The 19,929-nt window shown below is 36.1% G+C and overlaps 1 protein-coding gene across 1 annotated transcript; it reads right to left on the bottom strand.

The window, feature by feature from the left end:
• Positions 1-16,999: 16,999 nt before the first annotated feature.
• LOC131406052 (integrator complex subunit 10-like) lies at positions 17,000-19,617 on the bottom strand. Its single transcript, XM_058541517.1, is given in 3 exon segments — positions 17,000-17,719; positions 17,721-18,173; positions 18,664-19,617. Coding segments are annotated over 3 exon segments (2,127 nt in total).
• Positions 19,618-19,929: the final 312 nt, after the last annotated feature.

The raw sequence follows: 19,929 nt of genomic DNA, 5'->3' as shown, positions 1-19,929 counted from the left end.
TTACCTATCCACCTAAAAAGATGTTGAACTATACTGGTTTGAACAAATAAGATATCTGTTGATTTATCTATCTATTAATCTATCTATCTATCTAATCTATCTGTCTACCTAAATAGATACTGAACTGATATTGGTTTGAACAAATAAGATAGAGTGATAGACAGACATAGAACTACCCCGTTTTTATGACTCTGACTTGTTGAAGGAATGGGGTCAGTTGGTCTGCAAAATGTCCTGCCTTCTGGACTTGTCTGATTGCTTTCTTGTAGAATCACTCAGTTTGTATCTCTGTATCTATAGTTATAGCTTAAGTCTTAAAATAATGGTTTCAAGTTAAACATGCCTGACTAGAATAAATTTTAGGTGATATTTTGTATCTCATTGTATGTCACATCAGAAAATACACAATATAGGGTTGACTCAGCTTTAGGTTGATCAGTGGTGTATGTGATATCTATTGATCCTTCTATTGTTAGTTAGAGTGTTCCTTTTCCGAGTATGGGATGCTATGAATTCCTACTTCCCCATAAAACATTCACAAATGGATTTTAACAATTGCTTGAATGGATGGTTTCATTTAGGGTTTGAAAAATTTATTCCTAACTTGGATTATTCCTTCTCCATGTTGGCTGTAGATGGGAATACCTATAAAGTAGAGCTTTCCTTCATCAACTGGGGCTATTTAGTTGTCTTGAAACATAATTCTTTACTGGAAGGGCAATATAATTACTTATATCTTTACCTTTAAACATCAATTTTCAAAGCAAGGAGTTGTGGGGTTTTTTTGTTTTTGTTTTTGTTTGGTGGGGAAGATCAGCCCTGAGCTAACATCTGTGCCAATCTTCCTCTATTTTTTGTATGTTGGATGCCACCACAGCACGGCTTGATGAGTGGTATGTAGGTCTGTGCCCGGGATCCGAACCCATGAACCCTGGGCCACCGAAGCAGAGCATGCAAACTTAACCACTATGCCACCGGGCCAGCCCACAGGAGTTGTTTTTAATAGCTGTCTCAAAGGGTGACAAATGTTTTTTTCTGACTTTTCCTTTTTTTTTTTAAATAATTATGGACTCTTGGACTTTTATTGATCCAACATGTTCCAACCCACTACAATCATTTTTCTTTTTGATGCTAAAATTGTCACAAAATTGACCAGTGGGAAATCCTTCAAGCTGTGTGCTTGGTACTTTTGACATAATCCTATTTCTCCACTAAATAAAATAGTGCCATTTTATTTTAATGTTTCTATTTTTTAAACTTTTGGTTGGAATGTAAAACACATACATTAAATTGTACAAATCATTAGTGTACAGCTCAGTGAATTACTACAGAGTGAATACATCTATGAAACTACCAACCTAGGTTAAGAAATAGAAGATTACTAGGACCTAGAAGTCTCCTCATGCCCCGTCCCAATCACTATCCTTGCTCTTCTCCCAAAATGTAACTACTCTCCTGACTTCTAATTGCATAGAATAATTTAAACCTTAAAATTTTACATAAGTAGATTCATACAGAATATGTTTGTTTGTATTAGTTCCTCTTGCCTAAAATTATGATTGAGATTCACATACATTATTGTGTGTGTCTTTATTGTATTTATTTTGATAGATGTGTAGTAGTCTATGCACGTACCACTATTTATTCTTTCCTGTCTTGCTAGACATTGTTTTCAGTTGGGGCTATCATAAATAATCCTTTTGTGAACATTTCATATAGTTTTCTATTGGTGCATATGTACCTACATTTCTGTTGAATGCCTAGAAACGAAATTCCTGGGTCATACAGTAAGCGTGTGTTCAAATATAGTAGACAATGTGAAACCCTTTTCCAAAGTGGTTGTTTCAGTTGCATCCCAAGAAACACTGTAAGAGATTTTTCGTTGCTCCAAAACTTCATCAACACTTTAAATTGTTTTTTTGTTTTGTTTTTTCTGTTTCTAAATTGCCCTGGTGGACCTATAGTGGCTTTTCATGGTGGATTTAACTATTATTTTGTTGGAGACTAGTGAAGTGGAGCACTCTTTCAAATGTTTATTGGATATTTGTATAGTTTCTTTTGTAAACTGCTTCTTCAAAACTCTTACCTATTTTTCTATTGGGTCGCCTCTTTTCGGTTTTGGTATTTTTTGTGTACTCTTCATATAAGCCATTTGTCAATTATATGAGTTGCAAACAATCTTCTCCTAGTTTTTTGGCTTGCTTTTGAACTCTTACCGGTGCCTTTTTGAGGACTGCAATACTTAATTTGAATGTAGTTCAAATTATTAATGTTTTTTATATCCTATTTAAAAAATCTTTGCCTGCCAAGGTCCTGAAGATATTCTTCTATGTTATTGTCTAAAATTATTATTGATTTACCTTTCCCATTTAGGTCTACAATAAATAAAAATGATTTTGAGGAACGACTTGAAAGTCTAGATTTGTTTTTCCTTATGGATACCCAGTTGCTAAGCACCTTTTCTTGAAAAGATTATTCTCCCTACACTGCAGTGTCCCCTTTGTCACAAATCAGGTAGTTCATTTTCAGGACTCCTTTTGTTACTTTGGTCTATCTACCCTTGCAATAATCCTTCACTTTCTTCATTACTATGGTTATATAATAGGTCTTTATATCTGGTAATATAAGTCCTTTATTCTTTTTGCAGATGTTAGCTATTGTTAGTCTTTTGCATTTCCATCTAAATTTGAGAATCAATATGTCAATTTTTGAAAATAAATAAGCCTGCTGGAACTATGATTGTTGTTGTAATCAATAGGTTAATTTAGGAGAATGAATACATTTATAAATTAGAGTTTTCAATCTATAAACATATTATCTCTCTCCACTTATTTAGGTTTTATTCAATTTTACTAAATAATGCTATATAGTCCTAGATATTTTATATATGTTTGATTAGATTTATTTCAAGGTATTTGATGTTTTGATACTATTCTAAGTGGTATCATTTTTATATGTTAATCTTCTATTTGTTGTACAAAGGAATACAATTTTTTATATTGGTCTTATATCAGAAACCACACTAAACTCTGTTATTTTTAATAATTTAGTAGAAAATTCTCATGGACACAAATAATATAGTCTGAAAATGAGAGTGGCATTTTACCCTTTCTCATCATCACTCTTGTACTCATTGCCTTATTACACTGGTTATGAATAAAATAGGAAGAAATGGAATGGAAGTGATGAGAGTAAGTAGTCTAGCCTAATTTTTTTTATCTAGGCTGGAAATTTTTTAACATTTCACCATTAAGAAGGATTTTTGCTGCAGTTTTTTTCTCATTGTTTTGAAGATGATGTTTATCAAATTAAAAAGCTGCCTTCTATAGTTTGCTGAGGCTTTACTTAAATTGGTTTTGATTTCTAGTCAATACCATTCTTCATAGATTTTCCAAAATCTTCTGAATTTTCTTTTCATTCACTAATGAATTATATTGATTGATTTTTAAATGTATTTTTGGCAAATTTGTAGGGAAGGGGATAACATTTAAAACTAATTGGAAAGTTGGAATAAAAGTACAAGAAACTACTATACATTCAGATTTGCCAACTACTATACATTACATTTTGCCCATTTGCCTGTGATTCTCCCTCTCTTTCTTTTGAATCATTTAAGAGTAATTTGCCGAATTTGTCCCTTTATCTCTAAACTAATCAGTTTGATTTCCCAAAAACAAAGACATCTCCTCATAACCACAGTACAAGTATCAAAATCAAAGTTTACTTATTGATATTTGAATATTAAAACATCCTTGCATTTTGGGAATAAAAAGAAATCTTTTAGGCTATATTAAACTTTTTTATGTTACTAGATTTGTTTTGCAAATGTTTGTGTTGGATTTTTGCATCAATTTTTATGATGAGACTGGATTGTGCTTTTCTTTCATGTAGTACTCTGTCAGATTTTCTATTAAGATAATGTTGGCTTCATAAAATGTGTTGGAAAGGGTTTCCACAGTTTCTATTCTCTGTAAGTGTTAATCTAGAATTATTATTACTTTCTTAAATCTTTAAAAAAAGTTACAGATGAATTCTGGCATGGAGTATTACAAAATTGAATATATTAAGTATTTTATTTAATTAATACATATGAGATTACTCAGGTTTATTTTTCTGTCTGTTTTGGTAAGCAGTATTTTTCTTCAGATTTATCTGTTTATTCTAAATTTTCAAATTATTCCTGTAAAATTGTTCCTAAGACCATTTTAATAAATTTAAAAAAAATCACATTTATTGATGTAAAATTGATGTTCATTAAAATTCACTCTTTTTAGGAATATGGTTCTATGATTATTGGCAAATACGTACAATAATATAACTGCTATCACTATCAAGATATAGCATATTTCTATCATTCCAATAAGTTCCTTCATGTTTCTTTGTACTAAATCTTCAACTCCTACCTATAGGCCCTGGCAACCACCGATCTGATTTCTGCCTCTATAGTTTTGCCTTTTCTGGAATACCATATAAATGGAATGAAATAGTTTGTCACCTTTTATGTCTTTTGCGCAATTAACCCACGTTCTTGCATGGATTTGAAATTTGTTCTTGTTAAATTGCTAATATTAATCTATTGTATGTATGTATCACAATTTGTTTATCACTAGCTAATTGATGTACTTTTGGGTTGTTTCCGGTTTTAGGGCATTGTGAACAAGGATGCCATAAAAATTTGCACATTGGTATTTACATGGACTTCTCCCCATCTCCCTCTTTTGGGGTAAATTTTTAGGAAAGGAATATCTAGGTTATATGTAAGTTTATGTTTAAAGTTATAAGAAACTGCCAAACTGTATTCCAAAGTGACTGTATCATTTTGTGTCCCCACTAGCAAGGTAGGAGAGTTTTGTTGCTCCACATCCTCATTGGCACTTGGTATTTTAAGTCTTATTTATTTTTTTAATTTTAAATCAATTTTGTATATGTACAATGGCGTCTCACTGTGGTTTTAATTTGCATTTCTCTAATGAATAATGATGCTGATAATCTTTTCATATGTTTATTGGCCATTTGTGTATCTTCTATGGCAAAGTGGAAGTGGAAAAAATCTTTTCCACTTTTTAATTTATTTTTTCTGCTAAGGAAGATTAGCCCTGAGCTAACATATGTACCAATCTTCCTCTACTTATATGTGGGTCACTGCCACAGCATGGCTGACAAGTGGTGTAGGTCGGTGCCTGGGATCCGAACCTGCGAACTTGAGCCACCGAAGGGGAATGTGCCTAACTTAACTACTGTGCCACGGGGCTGGCCCCTTTAATTTTTAAATTTAAAAAAATTGTAAATTTATTTTATATTGTGCTAATGTTTTACAACTTTAGTTTGTAAAATACTGAAAGGGTTAATTCAGACTCCTGGCAGATCTGTAGTGTCTTATAACCTGTACGTTATCAATAACTCATGCTGAATTGTGATTACTGATTAAAAGTCTGAGGAAGAACACAGAACAACCACTTTTGAGTCATTAGAGAATTTATCATTTTCCTGGACTGGATTTACAAACCAAAATTGATCTTTAGCTACATGTTTTTGGTCATGCCAAAAGAATAGCATAGTCAAGAGGTAATTAATGTCCTGAAAATTATTACATTTATTTCCAGTCTACTTCTGTCCCCTTAAATTTGTCCCAACTTCCCACACACTTATTCCAGGCAATTACTTTGTGTTTCTCTAATTCATTTTCAAGTCAGGATCTTAAGCTCTTTTTCCCCTGGATTTCTTGAACTGATGGTGTCTGTGTGAATTATACTTTGGAAAACAGAACACACAGTTAACTAAAAGTCAAAAATTTGATGAGCAATGAACAATATCATGCAAATGTTAGAACACCATACTGTCAGTATGCTTCTATATTTGGTTGCAGATTTAATGAAATCAAACATACGACTCTCAGAAAACAGAAAGATAGAGACTGACTTCTCAAATATGTCTTAGACTTAAGATTTGGTCATGCTCCAAGTGGGAGGCTGTATCCAATTGCTTTTTAGCTTTTACTCAGATAAGATTTTATCTTTATCAGGAGGAAAGATGTTTTATAAATGATAGTTAAAAACAAGTAAGAAACGAACAGGCCTCTTGTACTGCAACAATTACTTACAACTCCATTGTAAGTCACTGCAGTGCTAATCATCCAGAAAGGACCATGGGAGAGCCTCATCATTGCACAATGGTGCATTTTATAGTATGTAATGTGCATCTCTGTTTTTGCACATAACAATCTGAATTAAAATGCTACTATTTCATTAAAAAATATGATATTTAAATCAGCAAATTAAAAATCACCACTATGTGTTAAAATTCTCTCTGATGACACTTCACTATGCAGAACACGGTAATCACTTTGAGAAATCAGCTATTCCAAGGTAACTGGGCAGTTACAATATTTTATTAGGTAAATTACCAGTCACCATCAACATTCATCAAGGGCTCATTTGGATTTTATTACAGGTTGACATTTACTTATTTGCTCAATTTTTAAAATTACAACTGTTGCACGATTGCCCCAGGGCGCAACTGTAGAAAATTAGCACACTAATCACATTAATTATCATAAATAAAAGGTTATAAAAGAGCAGCAAGTAATAGCATAGAATTTTTTCAAAGCAACTTAGGGCGTCCCTAATAATACCTTAAATTTATATACCACATTGAAATTGTCAAGACTCTTTACCTCTATAGTTTTTAACTTGAACAACTCTGCCATAGGGATTCTGTTACTGATACCATTTTGGAAATGAAGACGTGGAAGCCTAAAACAGCTGGTTGGCTGACTTAAGATCATGCAGCTAGATAGGTTTACAGTCAAGAACCAAGTCTCCTGATGTCCCAACGCTTCATTTTTCCCCCTATATTTTTATGTCTTTCAGTGATCAAGAGTAGGATATCATTCACCTTCTATGCTCTAGTCTGTCCATATGTTCCATGAACTAAAGATCCAAAATGTATCCTGATCTGCTTGCCTCTTTCCACCTCCACTGCTACCAACCTAGTCTAAGCAAGCATCATCTCTTGTCTGGGCTACTTATTGTGATAACTCCCTTTCTTCTTGCCCCTATAAAACTCCATATTGTATGAAATAACCCAAATGATTGTTCAGAATATAAATGAGATCATACCATTGTTATGCTGAAAATGATCTTTAGATGCGTAACGTATTAAAATAAAATCTAAATAACTTACCTTATCCTTTAAGATCCATGTAATCTGACGCCCTCTCCAATTTCATCTCCTATCACTCTTGACCCGCTTGTTACCCTGCTCCCTTTTTTCTGATTGTTGAGCATACCAAGATTGTTTCTGCCTCTGGGTCTTTGTTCTTATATTTTGCTCTGTTTGGAATGTTCTACTCCCAGATTTTTGCAGAACTTATTTCAGATTCCTCCTCTTCAGAGAGACTTGCTTTGATAACTGAACCTAACCTGACCTCTCATCTTTCTTTCTCTCATCCTATCCTCCAGTCATTCTTTATCACATGATTCTGTTTTATTGTTATAGCATATTTCTTTTGCTCTCAGAAATTACCTCATCCATGTACTTCTTTACTTGTTTATGTACATCAACTTCCAAGCATTATAAGATCCATCACAGCAGAGATCTTGTATATCTTGTTCACTTCCTGTAACAGATGCTATTTATTCTCCCCTCATGTTTCTCAAGGCCGTCCTGGAAATCACCTGCCCCTTTAGTTGACAGTTCTCATATATGCCAAAGTGCTTTCTACCTCAACACCTCCCTGCCTGAGGGCATTCTCTGGGCATTCTTCCTGGCAGGCGAGAAATGCTGGGAAGTTAATACCTCCAGGTACAAACCTCAATCAGTAAATAAAATCAGGAAATCAGTGAGTAAATTACACAGTTTCCTCATTCCTCAGGTAGACAATTGTAAGGTCAAAATTATAAGACCTGTTCTACATCTCTCAGAGAGTCTCTAGCGTAACTGAGCCTTAGTTGCACACAGTAATAACTGGCTTATTCGTGTACATTTCATTGGCTTTCATTTCTCCATCTTTTTTTTGGTAGGTATTAAATAAAACAAAAAAGATGTTTATAAAATCATGTTCATGATGTAATCTATGCAGAAATAGAAGTATACTGATGTACACCTGAAATTTATACCTTGTTATAAACCAATGTTACTGCAATAAACAAAAAATTAAAAAAAATAAACAAACAAAAAATCATGTTCATTTTCACATCCCAGTGCATCACTGTATTTCATTATCCATTGTACCATCCCCTTCCCTGCTGTTTGTTTCTGTCTTCCTTTCTTTTTTCTATACTTGCTTGTCTTGTCCCCTCTAACAATTTTTTAAAAATATTTCCTTCTCTGGTCCATATGCCTTTATCTTGCCCCTATATGATGTTTAATCTTAATTTTCAGGCTTTAGTGTAAGGTGAGCACTGAATAACCTGGCACTATGTCAACCATTCATGTAGGATACAAATATAGGCATGAATCCCTTCTAACATTCCTTTCTAATCCAAGGGAACCAATTTTCATGACAAATACCTTCTGAGTCACTCCAAATAACTTTTTCTTTTTTGATCAGAGATGGCTAATTGTCCTCAATATCCATGTTTTCTTCTGCCATAGTTATCTTTGTGGGCATCCAAAAGGAAGACTACATTTCCCAGCCTCCCTTGCAAAAAAGTGTGGCCCTCTAAATAAGTTTTGGCCAAAAGGATGATATAAGCAAAGGAGATATGGGCAATTTCAAGTTTATGCCTTTGCAGTGTTTTTCTCTTTCCATTTTCTCTTTCTTTCTGGCTGTAATGAGGATGTGGTGATGCAACATTCTTGGTCAATGTGAAATAAAAAATTGGGTCTTTGCGGCATGGATGGAACTTCGTAGCAGTATCCCATTTCTAATGGCTCTGTGAAGCAGGCTGCCGTACCAGAATGGACTTAATGTCAATGAGATATAAACTATACTGTTTAAGTTAATCTTATTTTGCATCTTTGTTCCATGTTGCTGACCCATGGATGGTCCTAATGACTAGAACTGTCCAGAAGACTTATATTCTGGCATTCTCTCTCTCATATTTGTAAGTATATACTTAATCATATATATATGTATATTATGTATATATAATATATATTATATATATATACATGTATACTTACATACAGATATATTTTCATAATAAAGTGGTGCAGGCCCTTAAAAATCAAACAAATATAACCAGAACATGTGATATAAAAAAAGAGCATGTTATATTTCTAAGTATAATATTAGAAATATTAGAGTGTTTTTTCCTCAAAATAATGTGATGTGTTTATTCTCTTTGGGGTTATGTGTGAGGTGTATGCACAGTTATAATAGTGCATGGGAAAAATAGCAATGATATATCCTACACTAGTGTTCTCCTCACACTGTAGTCTAGGGATCTCCAGCTTTATTCTCTTCATAGATGTTAATGTAGGATTTGAATTATGAATACTCTAGCAATGGTTGAAAGAGAGCAGTTTGATATTGGTTGTATTCAAGCTATTACTGGAGAAATTATAACATATGAAAGCTCAAATTTACTCTGCTTCTTTAGTGGTTACCTCTAAGCTTGTTATGTAATACAGCCAACTCTCAGGTATTCTAATTCTGTTTTTAAAATTATAGTAGAGAAACTCTACAGCACTGTGATACTAAATAGACCACCTCACAATTCCACAACACACTTCCACTTTCAACCATGTCTTGACTGGGTCAAAATGAAGCAAACGGAGTGCATAAACATCCCGGAGCACCAAGTTAGTGGTTTCTTTGTCTTTATGGAAAGTTGTAAAGTTGGGCAACGGAGGTCACTTGGAGTTGCGGGCACGTATTGGGTCCCTCAGCTAAGAAAAACCCAGAGTTGTTCTCCATCCTTCTTTGTGTACTCTGTGGTCTTAGGAATCTGATGATTTGGAGCTCAGTGTGTTCCATTGCCTTCTGGCTTCTGATTGGGTGTTGTCAGTAGTGAGTGAAGAAGGAGATAAGGATCTCTCTCCCTTTGGGGTGATCATAGGATGAGTGTTCCTCAAAAGGAAGTCACTGCTCTTAAAGATGGCTCTCCCCAGCCAGCCTTTTGGTCTCCAGGTTTTGATAACTGTTACTACTCTCTGCCCATTCTGGCCTAGAGATAGTACCAGATGCAGGTACATACGGCATTATCCCTTTTGGTTTATCTACACACTACCCACAACTTTTAAATAGCTCCTTTATTGTACTGTATTCAGATTACCCCATTTCACTGTATTATGTATTTCTCCCCAGTACCTGACTGGTACAGTTTGCAAATTCAGGTTTTAATGAATATTCCAAGAAAGATTTATTTCTTTCTTCTAATGATATTTTTCATTTATTCATGCACTTGGTTTAAATAGTACAGCAGATTCAGTAGTTAGGGCAGAACAGATTCAGGGCTAAAAATCATTATGCCAGATTGGGAAAGCATATCATGCTGAGTTCTGTAAATATATTCATATTACTTTGCTATTCACTAAATTTGTAAGAAGTACGATGATTTTCATCTATTTCTGTTTCTTTTTTGATTCCCAGAGAAACCACTTTTTCTGATAACTATTCTTTCTTCAGAAGACTTACTTTTGTTCTAGCTTAAAGCAAACCTATCCCAGGCTTCTCTTTTGGAGGCATATCTTCCCTTTAGATTAGCATGGAATTTTTTTCTCTTATTTACCTCTCTTCAGTTTTATTTTATTTATGGAGGTATTACATTTATAGAGTGAAATGCAGACATCTTAAACGTGTATACCTATGCAACCCACAACTTAATCAGGACACAAGACCTTTCTATCATCTCATAACTTCCCTCATGCCCTTTTCCGGTCTATACTCTCCCAACCCAAGATAAGCAGTGATGTGATTTCTATAACTTTAGGTTAGTTCTGCCAGTTCTTGAACTTCATATAAATGGAACCATAGCATATGTAGTCTTTTGCGTCTGGTTTCTTTCACTCTATATAGTGTTTTGAAATTCATCTATATTTCTGTGTGTATCGGATGTTTGTTCTTTTTTATTACTGAATAGTATTTCTTTGTATGCATTTGCTACAATTTGCTTATTCTTCTGTTGATGGGCATTTGGTTGTTTTCAGTTTTGCTTCTCCTCTTGCCCTTGACGTGTTTTGTAAAGGTGAAAGCCTATGGCAGTAAGTGGTGCACTGGCTTCTCCCTCCTCTTAGTCCTCTCTCACCATCTGAGAGGAAAAGGCCAAGTTACTAAGTATGACTCAGAGTTTGATTTTTAAAGAAGACAATTATTTTGATCCTCTAACAACAAAAGATTAATTGAATATTGTTAAACCACTTAACAGAACAATTACAAATTGATATAATTAAAAAATAGACTTCATTACAAGTAAGAATGAAGAAGGGTAATCTCTATTTTTGGGGAAATGAGAAGTTAAAGTGACCCCCAATCACATACATTATGCCACAACCACACCTCTGCTTTTGTGACTCAAAGCAACAGCAGAAGATTTTGCAGATTTGTGTCCTCTGCAAAGATGTCCAACAGATGGGGAGAGTGGAGCACATTAATACTAGTGCTCTGTTCTCAGGCCCTCAGTTCTGGAGTGGGACTGCTTCCTCCAGTTTGCAGCAAATAAAGGGCCATGTCTTATAATTTTATAAAGAATACTTAGATGGGATAAGCCACGAGCTTTAGAAGTGCATCTACCTGGAGACTATGTCTTTTTTTAGGTCCATCAAAAAAGCTATTTGGGCTAGCTACTTCCCATTTCAAAAATTTTACCCTTTCAAAAGCAAGTGCTTATAATCAATATTATATTTTCATAAAGAATCTTAAAAACATATTTACGTACAGCATTGTGACTCTATTACTTTTTTTAATTCCTGAAACTTTAATGGAAGACAATAATTTCAAAGCTTTGGACAGTTTTCTGTCTAAAGAGGTTGTGACATGAATTTACCTTTGAGGTTTTCCTTGTATCTGAAAAAAATTGCAAAAATATGGTCATTTAATTATGCAAATGTAAAACCAGTATCCACCAATTATTCCTGGGGAAAGCATGAGCTAACTTAAAAAGAATGCTTTCATTTTGAAACAGATTTTTCTTGGTGTCACTGAGTGTCAAAAGTTTTAATGTAGATTATGTAGATTATTAAAAACTGTTAAAAAAAATTCTCCCCGGATTTCAGAAGAAACAGAAACTTTCCTCCTAAATATCAGTGATAAAAGTGAGAAATTGAGCTTGATAGGATCAGTGAGTAGAAATTTTAAGACCAAGAAGCCAAATGTTCTGGTCAGTACGTGTGAATGGGAGTCTGTCTATGCAGATATTCTACTTTATGGTCAGCTAATGGTTTCTTTTTCATGTAAAGATTTGGATTTCACCATCCTTGAAAATTATCACTTAATCTTGGAGAGAATGTTGGTGTTTTATCTTTTCCAAAAAGTTATTTTATTAGATTCGCAACAGGTGCCACAGAGATTGCAAAAAAAAAAAGATGTGTAGCATGATTTTCACCTCACGGCAGTGGAAAGATAGTAAAAAGGAGATTAGACTGGGCAGCCAAAGCTCAATCTGGACCAGTCAGCTGGTGTCCCAGACGTGACTGTGTACGCAGATTTAAGGAAGATGCTTATATCATGCAACTGCATGCTACCAGGATTATTCCATGGACACTCATCCAGCAAGTTCACCCCCCGGGAAGTGGAGATGAGTGTCTTCTGAGAGCTTTGGGAATGCCAACCATAAATCATTCTTGGAAGAGAGGACAAGAAATGAGGACAGAAAAGATGAACTATGGGCTCTGGGCACCAGTTGTTTTCTTTTCCTCTCTGAACTTTGTGGTTACTGCCCTTGGGATAAGGGCAGTTAGGAAAGAATACATCAGCATACAAAGTAATTCACCTCCTGCTTCAGGGCAGCAGTCAGGGAACCAGGCATGTGACACCCTATTTGACACTCCTAAGAATGTGTCTGGGTCTAAATCTGTGGGCTTGTGGACTGCTCACATCTAGCAGCACCTACTATCTGTACTATGCTAATATTCCTTCTTTTATTCTTGAACTTTTGTTAACTTTAAGTGTTGCAGCATTGTCTCAGCTATCCCTGTTGAGAATTAAGGAAAGTGTTTGTCCTCACGTATGGAACAAAAGTAATCGCAACTGTTCTAGCACATGTGTAAGTGCCTCAGGAGCTGTGGGGATGGTCAACAGTGGAGCCAGCCAAATGGATAGTTGGGCTGCAAGGGGCATCATAACAGATATGTGGAATACATATGTCTGCTCTGGGGAATCCAGAAAGTATTTGGGGAAGTAAGACTAACGAACACATCAACAAACTAAAAAAAGAAACCCAAAAAACCCAAACACTTACTGCAGAGTAGTGAGATGGGATCTTGAGTTATTGTAATTTCAGGACTAACAAATATGACCTTGTTTTGTGGTTATAAACTGGTAAAACCTTGTCACGTGTGACTATTTTTATTTAATTCTGTAATTTTTAGGAGATAGCCAAAAGGTTGGATTTCTCCATTCTCGGATGGCTACATACTGAAAGTAGACATGTACTGGAGAGCAGGTCTGATTGGGATAAAGGAGACGGCTTCTGCCACAGCTTCCTAGTCTTTTCACAGTGTCAGCCGGGATGGGGGCTGAGGGATACGGATGGAAATACCCGGTTCTAGAAATTCAAAGTGCATTGTTTTCTACTTCCATTCATTTATACATAAGTGAAATCCAGTTAAAACAAACACAAAGGACAGCCTCGCAGGAGGAAAGAATTGTAAGGGCTCTCAAAAATGGGCAATTTGTAGGCAAGGGGTAATCATCATCACCATCAATTTATAATAATAGCTACCATTTATGGAGCAATCCCTCTTTGCCCATATGCTTTGCATATATCATCTCTAATCCTTTTTACAACAATGCAAATGAAGTGTCATTATTCCTGTTTACCAAGCTGGGGCTCAGAGATGCTTAGTGACTTGCTAAAGATAGCACAGCTAATAAATGACTGTGTTGTGATTCAAACCAAGTTTGGGCTGGCTCCAAGGCCATTGAATTCAGCAAGCCAGAGTTCAGCCAGACACAGTTTTGGCTAGATTGTATATCTGTGATTTCTTTGGTGTTTTTTTTTTTTTTTTCATTCTTATTTCCTAGGCTAACCAAACTATCTTCTTTCCAAAGTACAGTCTATGACTTACTCATCCCAAGGATAAGTCTGACATGTCATTACCTATGGATATGTCTCTGGAATACCACCAAAGTTAGCCCGTGACTTCCAAAGAGTAGCCAATCTCTGTCTTTTCAGTGAGCAGAAGCCTAGAGCTTCTTAGACTGACGTAACATCACTTGCTATATCAGTTTCCAAACTATTTGAATTGTTTGCCTTATGCATCTCCAAATTGGCAGCTAATCAGAAATTGACTAGAGTTAGGATTAGTGAGATTCAAATTAAATCAAATTACACCTTTATTTAAGTGATTAGTCAGAAAGATTTGATTTATGTCTTTCCTTCCCCTTCCTCACTGGAAGCATTTACTACTTGACATAACCTAAACCATAATACATAATTTTCACTACTCAGACAAGAATGTCAATTTAATTTTTAAAAGCTACACAGTGTACATTTGCAATGATTTATAACGTTATTTTATCAGATTAATTCTACAGTTGCATCAGAAAACTGCACATCTAGATTTGTACATCTAGACAGTTTCTCATTTATCATCTTCAAAGTAGTTTCTTCCAGAAAAGAGCATTTTTCACAAGGGTTAGTTTGAGCTATTGCTTAGGTGAGCTTAAATTTTACATAAATGCTGTCTCAAATATGGAGGGAAGCTTCAGTAAAATATTCTGAAACAGAAAGATCACTTTCTGGTTATACTGTCAGTGTTGGTTTTCTTTGTTTCATGCCATCTTGTCATTAAATCTCAAATGAATGGAGGCTAGTATATACAAATAGAAATAGTCAATTCTTTTTTTTTTTTAATAATTTTATTTATTTATTTATTTTTTCCCTAAAGCCCCAGTAGATAGTTGTATGTCATAGCTGCACATCCTTCTAGTTGCTGTATGTGGGACGCGGCCTCAGCATGGCCGGAGAAGCGGTGCATCGGTGCGCGCCCGGGATCCGAACCCGGGCCGCCAGTAGTGGAGTGCGCACACTTAACAGCTACACCACGGGGCCGGCCCAAATAGTCAATTCTTTAGAATTCTTGTTATTTGTAGGTACTGTGGTGATCACTTTGCCTCCATGATTTTATTTAATTCTTATACCCACATTCAGAGGCAGGTTTTATTATCCCTATTTTATTTATCAAAACAAATCCAGGAGCAAAGAGGTAAGAGGTAATGTGTCAACAGCCACACTGTCAGTGTGATTCAGTACAATAATAGCATGACTCCAAAACCCATGCTGTAGCCACCATCTTGTATGCTTTTTCTGGGCCATACTTGAAATCTAGCTCCTTATTGTTTCTGGACTGTTTTACTGAAATGGTTGCACTGCCCCGTCTTTGCATCTTCCATCCTTGATTTGATCTACACTCTTCCTGAAGGTTATTTTAATCTTTTGAAATTTAGCAATTTTTGAAACTGCTCCCATTTGACAAGAAAGAAGGGAGGAAAATAAATTGGTCAATCTAACTTAAAAAGTTAAACAAAAAGGATATACACCCATTTTATGTCTGAGACAAGTTAATGTGCAGAAATATTAAGCTACTTAGACAGGTATCAGCAAGGACGACTAGGGCCAGAAAAGAAGCTGATGTTTTGCCTTTGCATTTTATCCTTTGGAAAATGTGTTTTCTTTGTCCTTGTGAGAGTGAAAACTAAATTGCATGATATCAAATATGTCTTATTTAAAAACAGCAGATCTCACTTAAAGCTTACTGTAGAAAAAGATAAAGTTTAGAGTTCACTATCTCTAAGAAGAAAGGATAAACTTTGATTTCCCAAGATTAGGATCCAAAATACAACGTGGATCATCATGCATAAAACTAGGATAATCATGAAAAGGAAAGAAAAAGAAAGCAATCATTCCTTTCATTCATAATCAGAAGTTACACATAAAAGAATTTATAATGCATTAATGAAACAAATATCAAATACAATGGATGGGTATAGGGAGATTTTCCAAGGAAAAAATTAACATAATGTGATAAATTCAAAGAATTCAACAAATCATTAAATCAATTTAAAAGTAGCTATGTAATAGTACCATCATAAAATTTTTAATTACCCATAAGAGTCCATAGTAATTGAAGCACTGAATGAAAATGCAAGGTGTAATGCAAAGATCTCTGACAATTAGGTAACACATGAAAACAAATGTGCAATTAGCATAAATCACAAAATAAAAAAAAGTTTAGTTGGTACGGTCAAGAAATCCTGCACTTATCTGAATAGGAAAAAAATAAAACGACAACCAAATAAGGAAGAATGAAAAGAAATTTAAGTAATGTAACTCAATAGTCAAATTTCTGGAAAACCTCAAATCACTAATGGTAATATAGCACTCATTAAAGGATATTGACAGTATTGTAACATCCTGAAAAGTAAGGAGCAAATTTAATTAGACTACAATAAATCTTAGTTATTTTAAAGTGTAAAATAACAGTTGTATTTTCTAGTATTTTGGTTTCTTTTGACATCATTAATAAGCTACAGAAGAGATATGGCAACACTCAAAGGGGACATATTATCATTCTCTTACTTGTTATCTCATTGGTAGTAGAAGTCAGTGTTAAGCACAGCTAGTTTGTCCCTAACCACTTTTTTTTTTTTTCCCAATTTAGGATAATTTTTATTTACAAAACAGGTCGATTCTTTTGTTTTACAAAAATGACAAAAAATGACAAAAATAGAAATAGCTTCTCGACTCTTGGGAACTACTTTTAGGCAACTAAGGAATTAGAACTCAGATGGTTTTCTTCTTTTTAAGAGTTGTAACAGCAACATTTATCAATGCTTTATGTCTTCCCCCAAAATTACACGGCTAAGAGTTGTCTCTGGTGGAAAGGTCTCCAGTCAGGCCAGAGTCTGAAGGAGCAAAATCTTCTCGTTGACATAGAACCTGTGCAGCACAACCATCAGGTTCTCCCCGCAGCGGGACACCTGGCGCTCCATGGCCAGGCGGAAGTCCTCCTTCACGCCCTTGGTGATGCCCTGAGTGACAGTGTGGTGCTTGATCAGCATCCCTTGATTGGGCAGTAATTCCAGATGAATTTTCCTACCTTCCTGAGTTCTTAAGTAGGCGAATTCCTCCAGCATATCAATATTTGTAACATAATTGAAAAAACTGTCATATTGGAAATTTCCTTGCTGGCAAATCTTATTGACAGCTTTCAGGAAAATATTCTCTCCCCGTGGCCACTCTTGCTGAAGCAATATGATCACGTGCACCAGGGCCATGCTGTCCCTGCTGTCCGTGAAAGCTCCGAACTTAAAACAAGCTAACATCAAATGCAGGCAGTACGGCATAATGGCCTTTCTGGTACAAGGCAGAAGCTTCAGATCCGAACCTTTTCTAAACTTGGGCTTTATTTTTGAGGGTTCTTCCTGTGACTTGCCTCCATCTTGAATGGGGAGTACCCTGTAGCACATCAAATCAAGGAATTTCTCACATGTCATTCTGTACTCCCCCAGGACAAAGTGGCAAGTCGCCAGCTGGATGAGTGCCCTCTGATGCTCCAAGGTCCCCTGTCCCGTGATCTGTGGCTGAGGAAGCGATCCTTGCAGAGCTGCTAAAATGATGCAGGCTGGCTATTACCTTTTTATATTGACCCTGATAGATGATCGTATCAGTGAGGAAGACTCTTAACCAAAGCCAAGTATCCGTCTTCCACGTCAAACAAATTCTTGTAAATTTCTTGTCAAGGAATTCTAGGGAATAGAGCAACTCCCAGCTTTCTCTGGCCAATTTAAAGCTTTCTAACACTTCAATGGAGTTAGCAAGTTCTGCTTTATTGACGACAATGTGACGATTCCTTCCTTTTGCCGAACGGTCTTTGTCATCTGAACTCATGGTTTTTTCTCTTCCTTCAGCCAGTTTCCTCTTTTTATGTATGTGTTTATTACGATCAATTTCTACATCACCATACACATTTGATACATCCTCAAGAAGAACCAGTGGAACTTGGCTCGGGGCATTAGGACCTTGGAAGAGAGACAGTTGTATGCTGTTGACATACTGGAATGCATTCTTTTTTTTTTTTTTTTTATTGATATTTTAATGGTTTCTAACATTGTGAAATTTTGGGTTGTACATTTTTGTTTGTCCATCACCCCATATATGACTCCCTTCACCCCTTGGGCCCACCCCCCACCCCCACTTCCCAGGTAACCACAGTCCAGTTTTATCTGTCCATGTGTTGGTTTATATTCCACATATGAGTGAGATCATACAGTGTTTGTCTTTCTCTTTCTGGCTTATTTCACTTAACATAATACGCTCCAGGCCCATCCATGTTGTTGCAAATGGGACGATTTTGTCTTTTTTTATGGCTGAGTAGTATTCCATTGTATATATATACCACATTTTCTTAATCCAATCGTCAGTCGAGGGACACTTAGGTTGTTTCCACTTCTTGGCTATGGTGAATAATGCTGCAATGAACATAGGGGTGCATAAGCCTCTTTGGATTGTTGATTTCAGGTGCGTTGGATAGATTCCCAGTAGTGGGATGGAATGCATTCTTAAAGAAGACCAACATAGTGGAATAAACCACTTGGTTTTTATATTTTGCATGAGCTTCATTATCAAAGTTGTTCACGTATCTGCAGAGATCCTTCATTCTATGCAAAACATCACCAAAGCTTCGTCTTCCTTTATCCATCTGCCATTTACATCTCATTCCCATGACATTCAAAATCTTAAACAACCTCTCCCAAGGGTCCACAATCTGGGATGATTTTTCGGTCAGTCCTTCTGTTACGTACTTCTGAGAGCTAGGCGACATTAAATCAGATGTTTCTTGGGTACCTTGATGCTGATTCTCTAATTGAGTCGACCTTGTGACATAATTGATATAAAATTCAGCTGCTTTGTTCAAGTACTTGTATAATAAGTTGGCAGGCAATTGAACATCATGGTTGTTAATTATTAGAGGAAGGACATCACAAACAAATAATTTTCTAAAGCAGTTAACAGGAGATTCTTGTTCTTCAATAGTTTCAGCCTCTAATAGTGCCTCCCCAAGGCCAACCCCATGTTGCACCACTGTTTCAGGGAAGCGTCTCAAAAGTAGAACCAACATTTCTGATCGTTCCAATGTGTTGAAGCATTGTTCCGTAACCTTCAGTAACATTTCGCACTGGACCCGACCAGGAAGAGTTTCAAACAAACTTCTTAAGAATTGGGTTTGTTTACCCTGTGAATCGTTCCTCAATGCTGATGTAATAATGCTGATTTCTCTCCACACCACCGGCTGATCTTGGAAATTCACAAACATGTCGCAGAGCAGCCTCCCGGCGGTGGCGGCCCGCTCCGCGTTCCGCTCAATGCTGTACATCTGGTACTGGATGTTGAAGTCTGCGGGGTAGAGGCTGCGCGCCGTGATCAGCCACGCCTTGGCCGCCCACTGGTCCTGCTGCACCAGCTCCCAGGCCCGCTGCACCAGGAACTCGCAGTCTCCCTGGGCCGACATGGCCCAGGCGGTGACCGGCCGCCGGCCTGAAGCGCCGGGCACCTGTCCCTAACCACTTTTACCTCCCTCAATTTGTATTCAGCTTCAGAATGCAAAAACACGTTTCCCCTGATCTGTGGCTAGCCTTGACCACTTTCTCTGTCTGCTTCATTTGGGCAGGTTGGGTACCCCCAACTAACTAAAAACTTTTGGTATTGACACTTCAGATGCATAGAAAGATGACAAAAATGAATTTCTCAAAATAGGCTAATTCTATGTTCAGATACATAGAACTAAAAATACCCCATTTTTGTAGTTGTGATATGATTTTAC

This window comes from Diceros bicornis, chromosome 5 (assembly GCF_020826845.1).
Source record: "Diceros bicornis minor isolate mBicDic1 chromosome 5, mDicBic1.mat.cur, whole genome shotgun sequence".
Lineage (NCBI taxonomy): Eukaryota > Metazoa > Chordata > Mammalia > Perissodactyla > Rhinocerotidae > Diceros > Diceros bicornis.
Note: the sequence above shows the minus strand (reverse complement) of the source record. Positions and strands in the feature narration are given on the sequence as shown.